Source organism: Archocentrus centrarchus, chromosome 1, assembly GCF_007364275.1.
Source record: "Archocentrus centrarchus isolate MPI-CPG fArcCen1 chromosome 1, fArcCen1, whole genome shotgun sequence".
NCBI classification, from domain to species: Eukaryota; Metazoa; Chordata; class Actinopteri; order Cichliformes; family Cichlidae; genus Archocentrus; species Archocentrus centrarchus.
Window position 1 is genome coordinate 3,682,600 of NC_044346.1, and position 16,317 is coordinate 3,698,916.

General features: G+C 39.6%; 1 protein-coding gene across 1 annotated transcript; it reads right to left on the reverse strand.

Moving 5' to 3' along the window:
* Positions 1-86: 86 nt before the first annotated feature.
* Positions 87-14,426, reverse strand: ltv1 (LTV1 ribosome biogenesis factor). The gene is made up of 11 exons (XM_030734090.1): positions 14,265-14,426; positions 12,838-12,969; positions 11,226-11,432; positions 10,374-10,461; positions 9,788-9,920; positions 9,368-9,602; positions 8,436-8,563; positions 8,219-8,358; positions 6,969-7,021; positions 3,944-4,144; positions 87-2,684 (listed from the first exon to the last, which is right to left on the reverse strand). Exons 1-11 carry the CDS (start codon positions 14,265-14,267, stop codon positions 2,574-2,576), a joined length of 1,431 nt encoding a protein of 476 aa, XP_030589950.1. The 5' UTR covers positions 14,268-14,426; the 3' UTR covers positions 87-2,573.
* Positions 14,427-16,317: the final 1,891 nt, after the last annotated feature.

Below are 16,317 nucleotides of genomic sequence, written 5' to 3' on the forward strand. Positions count from 1 at the left end.
CACAGCAAGCACTATTACAGTACTGTGCAAAAGTCTGGAGCCAGCCCTTATTTCTTTATATTTTGCTTCCAAGGAGCCAGACGGTCTTAAGCAATAGTGCTCCAGACTCAGAGGAATATTTTTATTGTATATTTAGGCATCAGTGAAATTGTATTTTTGCACCAGCAAGGTGACAAGTCATTAGCCAATTTCAGCATGCTGTGCAGTGTCCTTAAAAAACACCAGCAGATTTAGAGGAAACTGAACAAGTGACTAAAAACAAACTGACAAAAGAAGACCTAAAAAAAAAAACTGCAGCAGATTAACATTATGTGGAAGTTTGCAGTGTTGTGAAGTTTACAGTAATGCACTATGGTGGGCTGGTGAAGGGCAGCTGTGGTGGTCATGATCAGGGAGTATTTACATTTAAGCCGATCATTCAGTCACTTTATACTGTGTATAAAGTATAAAGCTATCAATCAGCCATAATGCATACAAAGAGCAGTGAACATCGCAGCCGCTATACACACACACACACACACACACACACACACAATTCTACTGCAGCTCACAACAGACATTACTGTGACTTCAGTCTATGCAATGTCCTTCTTAGGTCTCCCCCACATGCCGAGTCCCACCTTAACCTCTAACTATAATCATTTTTTTGTTTAGGTGTGGAGGCAGTCACCCATCTACGATGTAGGCAACAACAAACAAGCTGAGTACAACAATCTGATGTTAAATCAATGTAGTGTGGAAGGAAGTGCGTTTCCTTTATTGTTGGAAAAATGGGACTTAGAGGTGGAACAGAACTTTATTCTAACTCTGGTTATTCTTAGATGTAACTCGTTTGCTTAGTCAAAGTGGCCAACAAACAAACAAGCTGCAATTTTAGTCAAATCTGGGCTTCAAACTGATCCCTGTTTTGTTTGATGAGCAGGCAGTCTCCAGCCCGCCTACCTCAGAGGTCACCTCACTGAGGAGGTGGGGAAGAGCTCGCCTGTGTCAGCTGAAGAGCTAAGCGCTTAAAAAGGAACAGTGGCCGTCATCAGCCCCTGCTGGTGATCAGTAGGATCAACAACAGCACAGAGGGATTTGGTCTTGTGGAGTCCCACAAGTAGAACAATCTAAATGTATCTCTAATAATTATTCAACTAATAACATGCAACAAAATTTACAGCATATACCTCGTCTATATTTAATCATTTTATGTTTTCTCCTAATTAAGTCTAGATTTAAAAAAAAAAAACGCAAAAGTAAAAATGCAGGTGTGCTATAAGCAGATTCTGATAATAAAGTTCTATCTGAGAGAGCATACTTCTAAGACTCTACTCTTCATGTCCCTGCTCTCCTTACTGTCAGCACACTGATCTGAAGGACTTAATAGAAATGCTGATGGTCACTAGGTGGTGGTTTTATATGTGCTGACCTGTTATTTATCTTAAAACCTGCTTTCAGAACAGGTTGTATAATAGCAGCAGAAGAGAGAACTTCATTCTCTCCCTGCTCGTGACACACATGTAGGCCTTTGTGAGCAGCGTAAGATTAAAATGAGCCTTGAAGGCTACGTATTTTTATTTGTTCTTCACTTCTTCGCAGGACTGTTTTACTGCAGGTGAAAATAAGGCTCACAGTCTTTCACGCTGTAAGAAAGCATGACAGTAACCCAATCACTGATGTCTACGGATATATTCACACTGCTGCTGCAGCTGCATTGCTTTCAGAGGTTTCCTCGCTTCTTGTTTATGATCGGTTTGTTCTTGTGAGAAATGTGTGGCTGCAGATTTTAAAATCACCGTCGTGGCACAGTTAACACTAATTTAGGCAATCGATAATTTCAGTGTAAATCTGAGCAGGTTAAACTCCCAGACGTTTATGAAATGCACAAGAGAAAAGCAGAAACCACCACCTTGTATTCACTTCTCTACTCTGAGCACTTTATAGTGTTTTCTATCCAACATTCACACTTCAGTGAAAACATCAGAGAGGAACTTTCCATCAGACAGTTGAAACGCAGACCTGTTGCTGGACATTATTTCCTGTGAGGTTTTGAAAGCCTGATAATGAGGAATAATAACTGATATTTAAATAAAAATGCTAATTTTAATATGGTTAACAGAGAAACCAGCACCCCATTCATCCCCGTGGGCATGACAAGAAGAAATCTCAACATGCTGCCTTGCTAAAGATGTTTGCACAGCAGTATTACCACAATTATCACCTGCGGGAAAAGTGCAGCATGATGAGAGTTAAAAATAAAATAAAAAAAAAAAAACCTCAAACTCGGATTAAGGTGTTTTTAATACAGGAACAATATTTATATTTGATATATATGACTGAATATATTAAAAAAATGACTGAAGTATGACAGGCTGCCTTTAGTATCCCTTCAGCGTGATGTCCTGAAGCGGATTACCGGAGATGAAATTCAATTTTTGCTTTTATTCCTGAATGAAGTGGATGATGTGGGGAAACCAGAGCTTCCCAGAACCCACACCCCCACAGTAGTCCTCTCATTCCTGTCCTGTCAGCTCCCCTGGAGTGACGAGCAGCGTGTGAACAGTTCAAAAGTCCATCCTGGCAGTGGGCTGCTAAAGCTTCAGGCCCTGAACATTTGTCCTCAGGTTCAACATTTGCTTCTCCTGTCGGGCTTTTTCCTCCTTGAACGCCATCTTGTTGGCTTTCTTTTCAACTCTCCTCTCCTAAAAAACAAACACACAATTTAACACCTAGTACTCTACAAATATTTTCAATTCAATTCAGTTTTATTTATATAGAAAAAAAAAATAAATCGCCTCATGGCAAAATCATTTTTTCATAGTTTCCCTTCTCTGGTAAGCAGGGCTTTATCACACCTCATATTTATCATTAAAAGGGATTAATAATGATACTCATGGTGCCCTTGTAAATACTTGGTTAGTCACAAACTAGGCTCAGTTATTTACCACAGTTTGCACTTGGATTAGACTCATTTCACTGACTTCTTGAGCTCATTAATCCTAAACTGGTTTAAAGAATTAGACCTTTGCCATTCTATATTCAAATGTCAGCAAAACCCAAGAACAGAGCCAAACCAACAGTAGGTTAGTCCTCAGTGATCTGACCTGCCTCCCTCAGATGTGGCTCTCAGCTCTCAATCTTTAGAAACACTTCACGACCGCCGCACGGCTTAAAGACACAGTCCTTTCCTATGAACGGCTGCTCACTGTAGTTTCTACTATAAACACGAGGCCTTTCACAGGGGAATATTTTCAGTGGTGTAACAATCCAGGACAGTGTATGTAAGACTGGGTCAAAATGGATTACTGTTCGTGCTGATGACGAAGTGCACGACAAGCCCGGACATTAGGGCTAACAGGTGGATTTTCCCATTTCAGCGCAGCTAGCCAATAATGAAGAGCCACTTAAGAGACAGAGTAGTAATCAGCTCTGACGCTAGCTGGTTAACATCAACTAATAGAGGTCTATTAGCAAAAACCAACTAACCCACTGATGTCACATTCTGCTCTCACACTTATTTCTTTAAACCCAGCGTCACAAAAGTGTTAAACCTGTTACAGGTTTATAGAACAGGACTCTGTGGTGTAAATTAGTCTGAATGCAGGTTTCATGTTCACAGATTAGCCGAGCCGGATTCAAACACCTGAGGTGATCTCATGCCGTTTACCTGTGTTTGCTGGCATGCAATCCATGCTGCAAATGTGACCAAAGAATTTTTATTCATAAAGAGGAAAAAAAAAAAAACAAAAGAGGGGAGAGCAATCTGGACCAAGCTAGATCTGTACATTGACCAAAATACCTATCAGCTGGCTTTAGGTAGTGTTGGAGTCTTCACTGGCACGATGCAGCAGCAAAGTAAGCTCACTGAACCTTCCTCCTGTTTGTGTCAGATCACAGGGCTGGTGGTGTGACTTCTTCATTGTGCTCTAAACTGTTCAGAGGCAGGGACACTCTTCCTCACCTTACGTTCTTCCTTGATGGCCTGTTTCCTGGCCTTCCTCTCCTCTTTGCTCTCCTCTTTGCTTCGAGGCTGCGTGGAGACCCGAGGCAGGTCTGTGTCGTTAATTCTCGTCATGCGCTCTGCCTGCTTGGCTGTCAGGCCTCCGGTGGGGAGGACATCTAGAGGGATGCCCGTCTTATTGGAAACACGGATCGGCTTTGGCTAAGGACAAAGAAAATTAAAGAGTGGATCAGTGTCGTTTTTGGTGATACAGACATGGGCACAATTATTGGTACTCTTCTACTAAAGAAAGAAAAACCTACAAATGGTCACTGAAATCACTTGAAACTGACAAAATAATAAATAAAAATGTACTCAAAAATTAACTCATGACAATCAGACATTGGTTTTGTGGTTCAACAGAATCTTTAAAAAAAAAAAAAAAAAAAAAAAACTAATGAAACTTAACTGGATTTTGTTCTGAGCTACTCCTGGGTGTTTTTGGTTGTGTATTTTGGGTCATGACCCATGATCTCTTTCTGACCCTGGGCAGCACATTTCCCTCCAGCATGCCTCGATAGTCTTGAGATTTCCACGTTCACTGCACAGAGTCAAGACCCCCTGTGCCAGATGCAGCAAAGCAGCTCCACAACATAACCAAGCCTGCTCCATGTTTCACAGCAGGTAGTGTTCTTTACTTTGTGTGCTTCACCTGTGAACACAGAGCTGACGTGATTTGCCAAAAAACCTCCACTTTTGTCTCATCTGCCCAAACGACATTTTTCCAGAAGCTTTGTAGCTTCTCAACATGAATTTTGGAAAACTCCAGTTGTACTTTAACCTTGGAGTTCACCTCTAATCTCTTTGGTTAACACTCATATTTTCCAGCTCTTCAATTAGTCATCGATTTTTATTCTTGCATCCACGTGCACGGAGGTTGGCTACAGTCCCGTGGACCTTAAACTTCTAGATAATGTGCAGCTGTAGCCACGAGAACATCAAGCTGCTTGGAGACGGTCTTGTAGCCTTTATCTGCTTTATGTCCTGAGGCAGCGCTCTGCTTAGCTGTCTGTGGTCCACGTTCACTGTGGTTCACACCATGATAGCAAACAGCACAGTGTTGAATACTGGGTATTACAAATACTGTAATACCCCTAGATGGCTGTGACGTGCAATTTCTGGGCTTTCAGGAACTGTTTGCATTTTTTCGATAGGACAAACGGTTGCGGAGTTACGGTAAAAAGCCAGCTGATCAACGTTCCTTTGATCAGCCGACTCCGCGCTGATACGCCACGTCTCAATCAGCCGTTCGCCGCTATTGAGGGAAGGTAACGGGCGCTTCAGCAGCGATCGCCCGGCGTTAAAGGGTTAAATATGCAGACTCCCTGATTACAGGTGAGAGGACACCTGTGGTGCTAATTACAGGACACACCTTAGTTTAACACGTCTCTGTGGTATTTTCCATTTTTATCCAGGCCAGTATTTTTTTTTTAATAATTCTGTTGAAAATCAGACTCAGAATTGCTTTTGTGATTTTCAGTAAATTTTTATTGATTATTACTTTTGTCAAGTTCAAGTTATTTCAGTGACCATTGTGAGTTTTCCCTTTCTTTACCAGAAGAGTACCAATAATTTTGTCCACGTCTGAACTTTTACGTTTTAAGCTTAAATAATAAATTGACAAACAGATTTTATAACTCACATTAGTGAATACAGCAGAATTAAGATGAAACAGATTCAGAAGTTTTTCATAACTTTGAAGCTTTTTGTTTCCCCAGCATTTAAAACTAGAACTCCCATAGGTGGTCATTCTGACCGCTATGCAATATTTGCTTAAATGTATAATAAATCAATATCATATATATAAATATGATTCATTAGCAATAAAAACATCAAAAGAATACATGGATCTGTAATGTTACCAAACAACTAGAGATGGATGACGCAGGGACCATAAGCAGATTCTCAGTCATTCAGGTCATGGTATTCTCAACAGCTCAAAACAAGTGAATGAACTTTTTTTGAAGCCGGTTACCTTCTTATCTGAGAAGCTTCTCGAAGCTTCTTGGATAAGAGATCCCACCTTTTGGTGGAGAATCTCAGGTACTTAAACCTTACTGGGACTTGTCCCCTTTGGAGGTGGTCATTGACCCATTATTATTCATGTGCTGTTGCACATAAGCTATGGTGTTAAAAAAAAAAAAAAAAGTGTGGGTAATTACCACCAGTGTCAGTGTTTCCAGGTGGAACCCCCTTCCTACAATACAATCTAGAGATCCCTTCCAGGTGCCTCAAACCCCACTCACACCTTACTTCAGATGACCTATTGAGGTCACCTGAAGTGACCAGGTCTCACAGTGGTTTCACAGGAAACTCTTTGTGGTTATGACCCACAAAGCTCCAGAGACTGCCATGACCTGGATGACAGAGAACCTACATAGACAATGGGTCAACAACCACCTCCTAAGGCAACAATCCCCACTAGAGTTTAAATAAAGTCTAGTCACCTTTTTTCAAGTTCTTGAGAATATCAGGAACGACACTTTGCCCATGAACAGTGGGCAGCAGGTGGTATCTATCAGGGATCAAAAAGCATCCAATTTCACCAAATTACGCTGTAATGTCAATATGACTGCTATGACCATCTTTAGTTGACTGGTAACATTACAGATCCATGTATTCTTTGAGCTTTTATTGATTACAAATTATATTTCTACACATATCATATTAATTCATTATAAATTTCTGTAAAAAATGTATTGTGGTCGACACTCATAACCCTCTTGTGTCTTGTAATGTTAATAAAATGACAATGTTATAGACACATATACGCATGATTACAAAAATTCAGGGTCCTCCTACAGTTACATGGCGCATGCATATATATATATATATATATATATATATATATATATATATATATATATATATATATATATATATATATATATATATATATATATATATATATATATGTGTGTGTGTGTGTGTGTGTGTGTGTGTGTGTGTGTGTGCGTGTGTGTGTGTTTTGTTTTTGTTTTTTTACCTTTTGAGGTTCTTCAATTACTTTGGGTCTGTTATATATGTTGGAATATGTGCCTGTAGAAGAAAAGGAAAAAGAAAACATTTAGATAAAGACACTAATCAGATAATCATCATCTGTGGAATACAGACATATTTACACCAGTGTCTTACTTCCCATCATAACTTCTGAACAATAAATTAAACCAACATCATAAAATCTTCTCAACACATGTCAGATTGGAGTTCTGTTTACTGGAGCTAGACTCGTGTATGAAGGATACTGTAATCAGTAATGTTAAACTTTAAATACAGTAGTACAGCTTAGGTATTACTGCATAATAAAAACAAAGCTTGTGTGGGTGGTGTCATGTTTATAAAGTTGCAGGTTTTCTTTTACTGCGATGGCAGTGTGTTTGGGATCACTGTCATTCTGAAGAATGAAGTCTGAGCCATGGCAGAGCCCCCACCTTGTTTTACAGATGCCTGTAGACGCTGTTGAACCCCTCTCCTGACCTCCTCCATACATATTGATGACGATTCAAACCTAAATTTTTATATTTGGGTTCATCCCTCCATCAGACATGCTGCCACTGATTTTTAGCCTGGTTCTTGTGTAATTTGGCACACCTCAGGCTTTTATTCCCGTTTTCATTCTTTAAGAATGACAGCCACCCTTCTACTGACACCAGCTCTGAGGAGGCTTTGATGAACACGAGATGGATCAGCTGAAGAGCCAGATGCATCTCAGGTCTTTCCTGGTTTTTTTCCTATTTCCGAAGGACAGGACTTTTACTTACTGTTTATCTGCTGGTGCAAAAAACATTGTATGACTGCCGAATTGTTATCTTTGGCATTTTTTTGTAGATTCAACTAAAGAATTTTTTTTCTTTTTTGCAACAGGCTGCTAGTAAACTGCCTAAAGGTACAGTTAAGAAATGCTTATCTGCTAACATTGTTTCATCCCTTGAGTTATGTGCCTTTTTTTATGCTTGAATGATTCACAGGCCAGTGTTAAGTGGCTTAACAAACAAAAAACATTTCTCTGAAAATGGTCCGGTACGATGACCAGAGTGAAAATAAGTGAAACAGCAGCCAATATTCAAAGAAAAGCTTTGAAAGACCTTCAGAAAACCAGGAGAACTTCAGAAATTACAAGAAAGTCTGGAAAAATATGAAGAAACGAGGAGCGGCTCAAAACTTTTCACTGTACTCTGTTTAAAAAAAAAAAAAAACACACACACACACACAAACAAACATGATGCAAAAACTCACTGATGATCGTTTCACAGTCCCACTTCTCTTCTGGAGCTTCAACAACTACAGTTTCCATCTCTTCTTCATCTTCCTCATCTTCACCCTCCTCCCTCACAACAGGAAGTTGTTTGGGACCCAAATCTTCAGGCCTCAGGGACCTGATCCACAAACAATACACACATTAGTCATTTAACCATTTAAAGCCACACCTCTAAAGGAATGAAACAGCACTCACTCCTTCTCCTTCTGTTTGAAGTAGTCTTTGATGACTTCATCCAGGCGAGCGCTGTCTGGTTCGATGAAGCCTTCCAGCTCAGCGTTGTCCAGAGCACCGATCTCATCATCATCAAACTGTTCATAAAACTGAAACCATACAGGCAGTCTGAGCTTTCATGTAGTACAAAAACACAAAGAACTGAAATAGCAACAGAATAAAGTGTAAGTATATTTACTACTTTTATGATATGTGACGCATATCAGCAGCCAGCAGTCACTCTTTAGAGACTAAGGGCCAGATTTACTAAAGCACTGCATAAGTAATAGGTCAATAGGTCTCATGATAGGGTGGGGCAACGTCTCACTGCGGTTTCACTTGAAACGCCTGGTGATAATGACCCACACCTTTTTTCACACCTTGGTGATACCGCACATGATTAATAGTGGGTCAACAACCACCTCCAAAGAGGACAACCCCCGCTAGGTTTGAAATACCTGGAACTGAAGAAGCCTCACGGATAAAATGTGAATTTTTTTTAAAAAAATGTCCAGTCCACTGTTGTCTTAATACATGAATGCGAGACAACGCGATGCCACAATATTGTTGCATAGTTTACAGTCCTTCACTGGAGCCTGTTTCCTTTATAATGACTCCATCTGCCATCTACCTATATTTATATTTTTCTGATTAAAATGAACAAGCTGCTCCGGCCCTATCAGTAAATTAATGACCCGCAGCTGAACATCATCTCCTAGTTTGGGACCTTGCATCAGCTCTTGGCACATTGGGCAAGTTCTCCTGAAATAAAACAAAGCCACTATCCCCCGTGCTGCACACATTCAGTATATGCCTTTTTAAGATGATGCCTTTTATAAAAGAATAATTTTATACCAAGATAGAGAGAGTTCCTAACAGACAAGGGACGTCATCCGAGTCTAAAAAATGTTCACCTTTTCAAAGCGGTCGTCCAGCAGGGTGAGCTGCTCGTTCCTCCTCATCACAGACGAGGTCATCGAGTACTCTGTGAAGCGACTCTTTGTCTCTTCGTTCATGAACAGGAACTCTCGACTGCGGCCGCCCCCTTCTACGTCCTCGTCGCTGGAAAAGCCGCCCTCAGAGTCGAAGTCGTCTTCCTCATCTGTGTCCTCCCACTCATCATCATCATCATCATCATGGTTGTCTCCTCTGTCACAGATTACACACAAAGGATGTGAGAGAATTTAAAAATACTGAAACGCCCCATATCTCCATGGATATGGACTGGTTAATGTGGCAAGAAAAAAAAAAAAAAAAAAAAAAAGATGCCTCACTTCTGGCAGCTATTTCTGTGCAAATGAGGAATAAAAAGAAAAACTTATTCTATTTCTTACTCTGTGCCCACAGCTCCACCTGCAGTGTTTGCTTTGACGATGAAATCGTCCTCTAAGATGTTGTCAGGGTTCTCATAATCAAAGTCATCATCGAGAGCAGCTACAATGTCCGGGTCCATGTCTAGCCGGGGTCCTGGAGGAAAACACGTACGGCAGCCGTCGTAAGCTGATGGCAACTAAACAGCAGCTTTAGGTTGGCTCTCACATTTGAAGGAACTAATTATCTTTAATATGAAACCAAAGCATATTTATGTAAATGTGTATATTATTAACACTAAAACGTTTTATACCAAACAGTCTAGAGCGTTATGCTGTGCTCACAATATTTCTGAAGAAGCGACTGGCTACAAGTTATTATGATATGATGCCACAAACTGACCTCCCAACACATGACTGCAAATCATATTTGCACAAATCATTTGCGCCTATGTTTGACAAGCACTAGGCCTGTATTTGTACAGTCATCTAAAACCAATGTAAGGAACTGTTGGAGGTTTTCTGTTATACCCAAGTCATTAAGGTAATTATTATTCCTAAAATGAAGCCCTAACAGACTTTATTCCATTTTAACTGATGGGCTGTTTACCTGAAATGGGAGCAGCTTTGTTCAGAAGTCCCACCTGCTCTTCAAACTCTGAGGCGAACACTGAAGACGGCAGGTTGATGGAGGCAGCCTGATCATAGAACAAAACAGGGATCAGTTCAGATTAGAGATCTTTTTATGACATACAATCATAATAATAAAGTATTTTAGCCACAGGGGCCATTTCTGTTGACTGGTTTAACACCATTTTCAGTGCAGGAGTGACAGTACTGTAGTCTTACATCCTTAACATCTTACTTAAGGATGCAGTCACTTGCCCCACTTCTTGAATCACTTCTTTATTAGTGAAAAAGAGTCAGTATTTTGAAGCCCTTTAAAAAGCACTCGGCGATGCTGAAGTAAATTATTTAGCTTCTCTTCTGTACCGTAATGAGATGATGCACAAAACTGTTAAAAGTTTTGTATGATTGCAGTTGTGTGCCTTCAGGTTTATCACTTCTTGTATGAATGGTGAAACAGTTTTTAGTCATGTTTGTTTGGTTCTTTCTTGCTGTTACACTGCTCTTCAGCGGTGCAGAAATAGTATTCTAATGAGAGCCTTTAGCTAACCTACTGGCTGTAGCTTACTAACAAAAATACATAAAGAGCATTCACTGATGCTTAGACCAGGCAAAAGTTCTCAATGCACTGATGGAAACATTGGAGGTAATGTTATAATTTCCTTCATCCATCCATTTTTTTAAACCAGTTATCTACCTTAGGGTCAACTTTTTTTTTCCAGCTTCTTTCTTCTGTAATTTTTTTATAATCCCATTTACAGGCAAAAAGAAAAGAAATTCAAACCTGACTTGATAAAGCCAGAACTTTCTTAGCAGAAGGGGGAAGCCAACTCACAGGAATGTCCTTGTGCACATCGTTTGCCTCCTCATTTTTTTCCTCTTCATCTTGGAGCTGAAAAGGCCGTCTGTCAGAATGGAAACTGCCAGACGCCACCAGCTCGGACGTGCCGGTCGCCTCCCTCAGGTGCTGCAGGTAGTCGTAATCATCGTCAAAGAATACACCAAATTTCCTCTGCTCCTCACGCCTTTTATCTGCTTCCACCTGAGAAAAACCAAAAGCACGATCACAGCATCACATTAACACAACATTTCAAAAATCAAGTGCAAAATACTAGCCATCAGATTGCAGCTGCTTTAGTATGACCAAAGTAAATCAAAGCAGCAGCAGCAGCAGAGTAGGGTTTCATCCTGGGATCCAGGATTCCCGGGAAATGCGATCAGAACCATTTCCCGTTTCCCGGGAAACCGGGAAAAAAGTCGCGCGAAAGAAAAGAAAGTAAAGAAAAGAAAGCTTCAGAATGTTAAATTTAAGGAAATATTGAGAGAAGGGTTCGTTTAATGCAAAAAGCATTACTCTTCATTTCAGGCACGTTCAGCCTCCGTTTAAGGCTTCAGCCTTCATCTCAAGCGTTTTAATGGAGGTATTACACAGTTGTACCTTTTTCCTCTTTAATTTGTTGAAATCGTAGGCAATGTGTTTAGCCTAAGGTATTTTGTATTATATAATTTTATATTATTATATATTGTTATATTGCATTATATAGCCTATAAAATATGCCTGCCCTGAACAATAAAGAAATATCTGTTTAACGTCGAGTGTTTCTTTTCCTCGTTTGCAGCCGCTTACTAACAATCATGAATTAGGATACGGGCCTAATGTGTGAAGAAATGATCATGAAATAGATTGCTTTAACATTTACTTTCGCTTTTAAAATGGAGTTGAGTAAAATGTATATTTTTTAGGATATAAGAATTGGCCAGTTTTTCAAAAGACGATTAACAACGAACCTACTTTAACTCTTAGACATGACGTTATAAATTTGCTGTTGCCAGAATGGCAATGACCAAGTCGTAGTGCATTACTCAAGGCCCTGTGTTATGTCATATTATAGTGTAGTACGGTAGTTAACTTTTCAATGACTATTACAGCGTTCCACTGGTGGAATGGTGTGCATTGTGGACAGCGCCAGTGGCTGAGCCTTTATCAATGCTGTGTGGAGATGAACCGTATTGTTTTGCACCAGCAATTGTAAAATAGCTTGGTATAATTCCATGTACAATGCAGGAATATTCGAATTATATTTGTTAAAGGAGTGTTGAGGAACGATACAACACCGCATAGCTCGAGCACTTGAACGCCGAGATGTAGGTTTTATTGCATTAATCAAGCCAACATAACAGGCATAACAGGACATAGCTGGAAAGCTACCTCTACAATATCAGAATAGGTTAAGCCCGACACAGGCTACAGAAGGCCTAATTAAAATAAAATAAAAAAATATGACACTTTACTTTGTTGACTGTTTTTTTAGTGAGATGCTGAAAAGTTTGGCCTTATTAAGGGTTCTTAAAAAACATTATGACCTCTGGTTGAACCAAATTTAAATTGCAGCCACATCCCGTGACCACAACTGAAAAGACTTATGACCAACACAGCAAGTTTGTACCTTTGTGGCAGGCAGGAGGACATGCTGCGGTGCTTTCTCATCTGCAGCCAAGGGGTCCTTCTGACTCCTGTGGACAAGGTGAAAGGTCACAGCCTTCTTCTTGTCAATAAATGCCTTCTTCTTTCGATGTGGCTGGAAGAAACACAGAAAATAATTAAATTCTTCTTTTTAAAAACTATACTAATGCGTCCATGAGAAAACCTAAAGCCCCACAACCCAGGATCTTTCCACAGCCAGTTCATTTAGAATTTAACATTTTCCTCTACCACCAAGCTATTAAAGAGCAGTGTACCTGTATGCTAATTCAGACCATGTATTTAAAGACAGCCAAGCATGTTATTTTATTCATAATTATCTACATTATATCACTTATAATATGTAATGTATTTAAGAATAATCTATAGGATTTTCCCCATTCTTTCTCTTAGGCAGCCTTTTGTAATTTCTCCAAGTAGTCTTGAGGAAGATGATCCCACACTGCTGCAATAATGTTGAGGTCCGGCCTCTGGGGAGGCAACTCCAAGACTAATATTGTTCTATTGTCTGTTTTTTTGTTTTTAAACATTCAAGTGTATTTTTTACTGCAATGACATGTTTGGTATCACTGTCATGCTAAAAAATGCCAATCAGACACTTTTCAAATGGTACTGCATAATAGATCAAACAACATATTCATAATTCCATTAATTCAATCCATTTTGGAAAGCTCTCCAACACCACGACAGAGCCTCCACCTTGTTTTACAGATGGCTGTAGATATTCATTCTTGTAGCTCTCTCCTTACCTGCTCCAAACATACTGAACTAAGAATTTTCAAATTTGGATTCATCCCTAAATCAGACCTGCTGCCACTGATTTTCAGTCCAGTTCTTGTGTAATTTGGTGAACCTCAGGCTTTTCTCCCTGTTTTCACTCTTTTAGAATGACAGCTACCCCTTCTACTGTGAGACCAGTTCTGATGAGGCTTTGATGAACACTAGGTCAACTGAACGCCAGGTGCTTCTCTCAGGTCCTGTGTCGGGTCTTTTTGATTGGATTTTGCTGGACCAGATTCTTAACAGGACCTTCAGATACATGATCTCCATCTACTGTAGTGTCTGAAGATACAATTTAAAATTGGTTCTTTGCCAAGTTGTCTGTTAGGTGTAGACACAACTGTGGTTCATCTTGAGTGAAAAAAGCAGCTAATGTCCAAAGAAAAACTTTGAACGACTGAATAACTATTACTCAAGACCACTTTAAAAATTACAAGAAAGTCTGGCTCCTTGGAAGCAAAATACATTAACTTTGTTTTGTAAACTACCTCCTAATGCTGTGTGTGGGATGACACTTTTGTCGTACATTGACTTTTGGAGCTACTACGTGCGGCTAATGTAGTAGCTCGTGTTAGCTAACAACATTAGCTTAGAGTAATAATGCTTCCTTACCATTTTGTTAAAGAGTCTCTCCCGGTATCCGACAGGTCAAGCTTGAAGGTCCACAAATCTCGATTTACAGCTATCTGTTACAGCATGTAACCGTTTAACTCCACACTGTCCCCGTTGTTTACGCACGCTGGCTGCGCCTTCGCCACGCTGCTGCTACCATTACTGGAAAGAACCATTAGCAAGAATAAAGGGGGTATCAATGAGCATTGGCGTGAAAGCTACATACGATAACGCTTTATTCTAGCCAAAAATACTGTCGTGGTTGTAAATTATTGAAAGCCAGTTTTTATACTGATGATGTAATTCGTGTTGTCACTTCCCATGTGTGATGTACGTGTAGTGTAGTCCCCCTACGTTATGGAGTTAGTATAGTCCAAGAAAACTTTATTTATATTACAATGTGTGGGGCACAAAGTCTTTTTTTTTTCCGGCTGCTCACTTTAGAGGGCGCCACAGCGGATCATCGCTGCCTCCTTTGCGCCCCATCTCTAGCGTTCTCCTTCGCAACAACGCTTTGAATGTCCTCTTTCTCTATATCCATGAACCTCCCCTGAGATCTTCTCTTTCCTTCCTAATTGCAGAGGTGAAAGTAGAATTTTTACTTTACTTGAGTATTTTTAGATTTATTTATTGGGTTTCACATGCTTTACATACAAAATATAACCTAAACATGGCTTAAAAACCAGGATTACACAAAAAAGTGTGAACATTTGTTTCCACTGTGCTCCCAGAAAAAAAAAAGAAAAGAAACATACAGTTTTTTTTTTCTTTTACTCCCTGCATTTTTCCACAAATATCTGTACTTTTTACTCTTTACATTTTCAAAACAGGCACATTACTTTAGGTTTAATGCATTTGAGGGACGTTTTTATATCATTCTGCCTTCAAACATCAGACTGGTTTGAGCCTAAATATAGGGAACAACACATAAAGGACAAGCCTATACTGTAGGTGTATCCATCACTGGGGCTTGTCATATACAAAGAGATGAAAGAGGCAAAATCATAATGTATCCATCACTGATAGCGCCACACTCATAAGTAGTGGTCACGGTACTTCATCATCTAGTACTACAGTCCATTAAGGGAGTAATGTTTATCTACGTGGCAGAAAATTTCACGTTTATATCAGCTCAGCAAATACACCAGTTGTGTGCAGTTTGTCACACAGTCTGTTGGCTACAAGTACAGCTGTGGTGTTTCCCAGGGAAAGAGTAAGAAAGACAGGACAGGAGAGAAAGCAGAGAGGTCACATTCAAAGGTAAGAACTGCTCAGTGACCTTTGATAAACTGGAAATTTAAAGCTTTCATGTACGTGTGGTTTTAGGGTGGTTGTAACTCAGGTCATCTACTAATCGAAAGGTTGATGGTTTGATCCTGGGATGCTAAAGTATCCAAGATACTGGACCCCAAGTTGCTCTCAGGTGTGTTCCTTTGAGTGTGAATGTTAGATTGAAAACACTTGGGAGTAGAAAAATGTGCTTGTATGGGTGAATGAGGCATGCTGTATAGTGCTCTGAGTGCTCGAGTATACTAGAAAAGCGCTATGTAAGAACTGGTCCATTTACCATTTAATGTCATTTTTTAAAAATCAGATATTGGATCTTCATATGCTTCATCTATCCATCTTCTTCCAATTATCCTTTTCAGGGTATTAAGTTTTATATATATATATATATATATATATATATATATATATATATATATATATACTGTGAAACATCCTGCAAGCATTTTGTTATTCAAAGGTTGCATGAAATTACACACATTACACTGGTGAATAAATTAAACACTTTTTAATCAGAGTTTAGCACAAAGTCAGTTACACTTCTGGATATTGATCTGGTCAGTAAGCAGCAGAGGGGGTTGTTAATCAGTTTCACCTGCTTTAGTGTTAATGAAATTAACAACAGTTGCACTAGAGGGGCGACAATTGTTGGTAGAAATGTCCTTCAGAGAGCAACTTTTTACTTTCTTACTTTGAGTACATGTCACAGCCTGTATTTTTTCACTTTTACTTGAGTATTATGGAGTTGAATTAAAAAAAAGAAAAC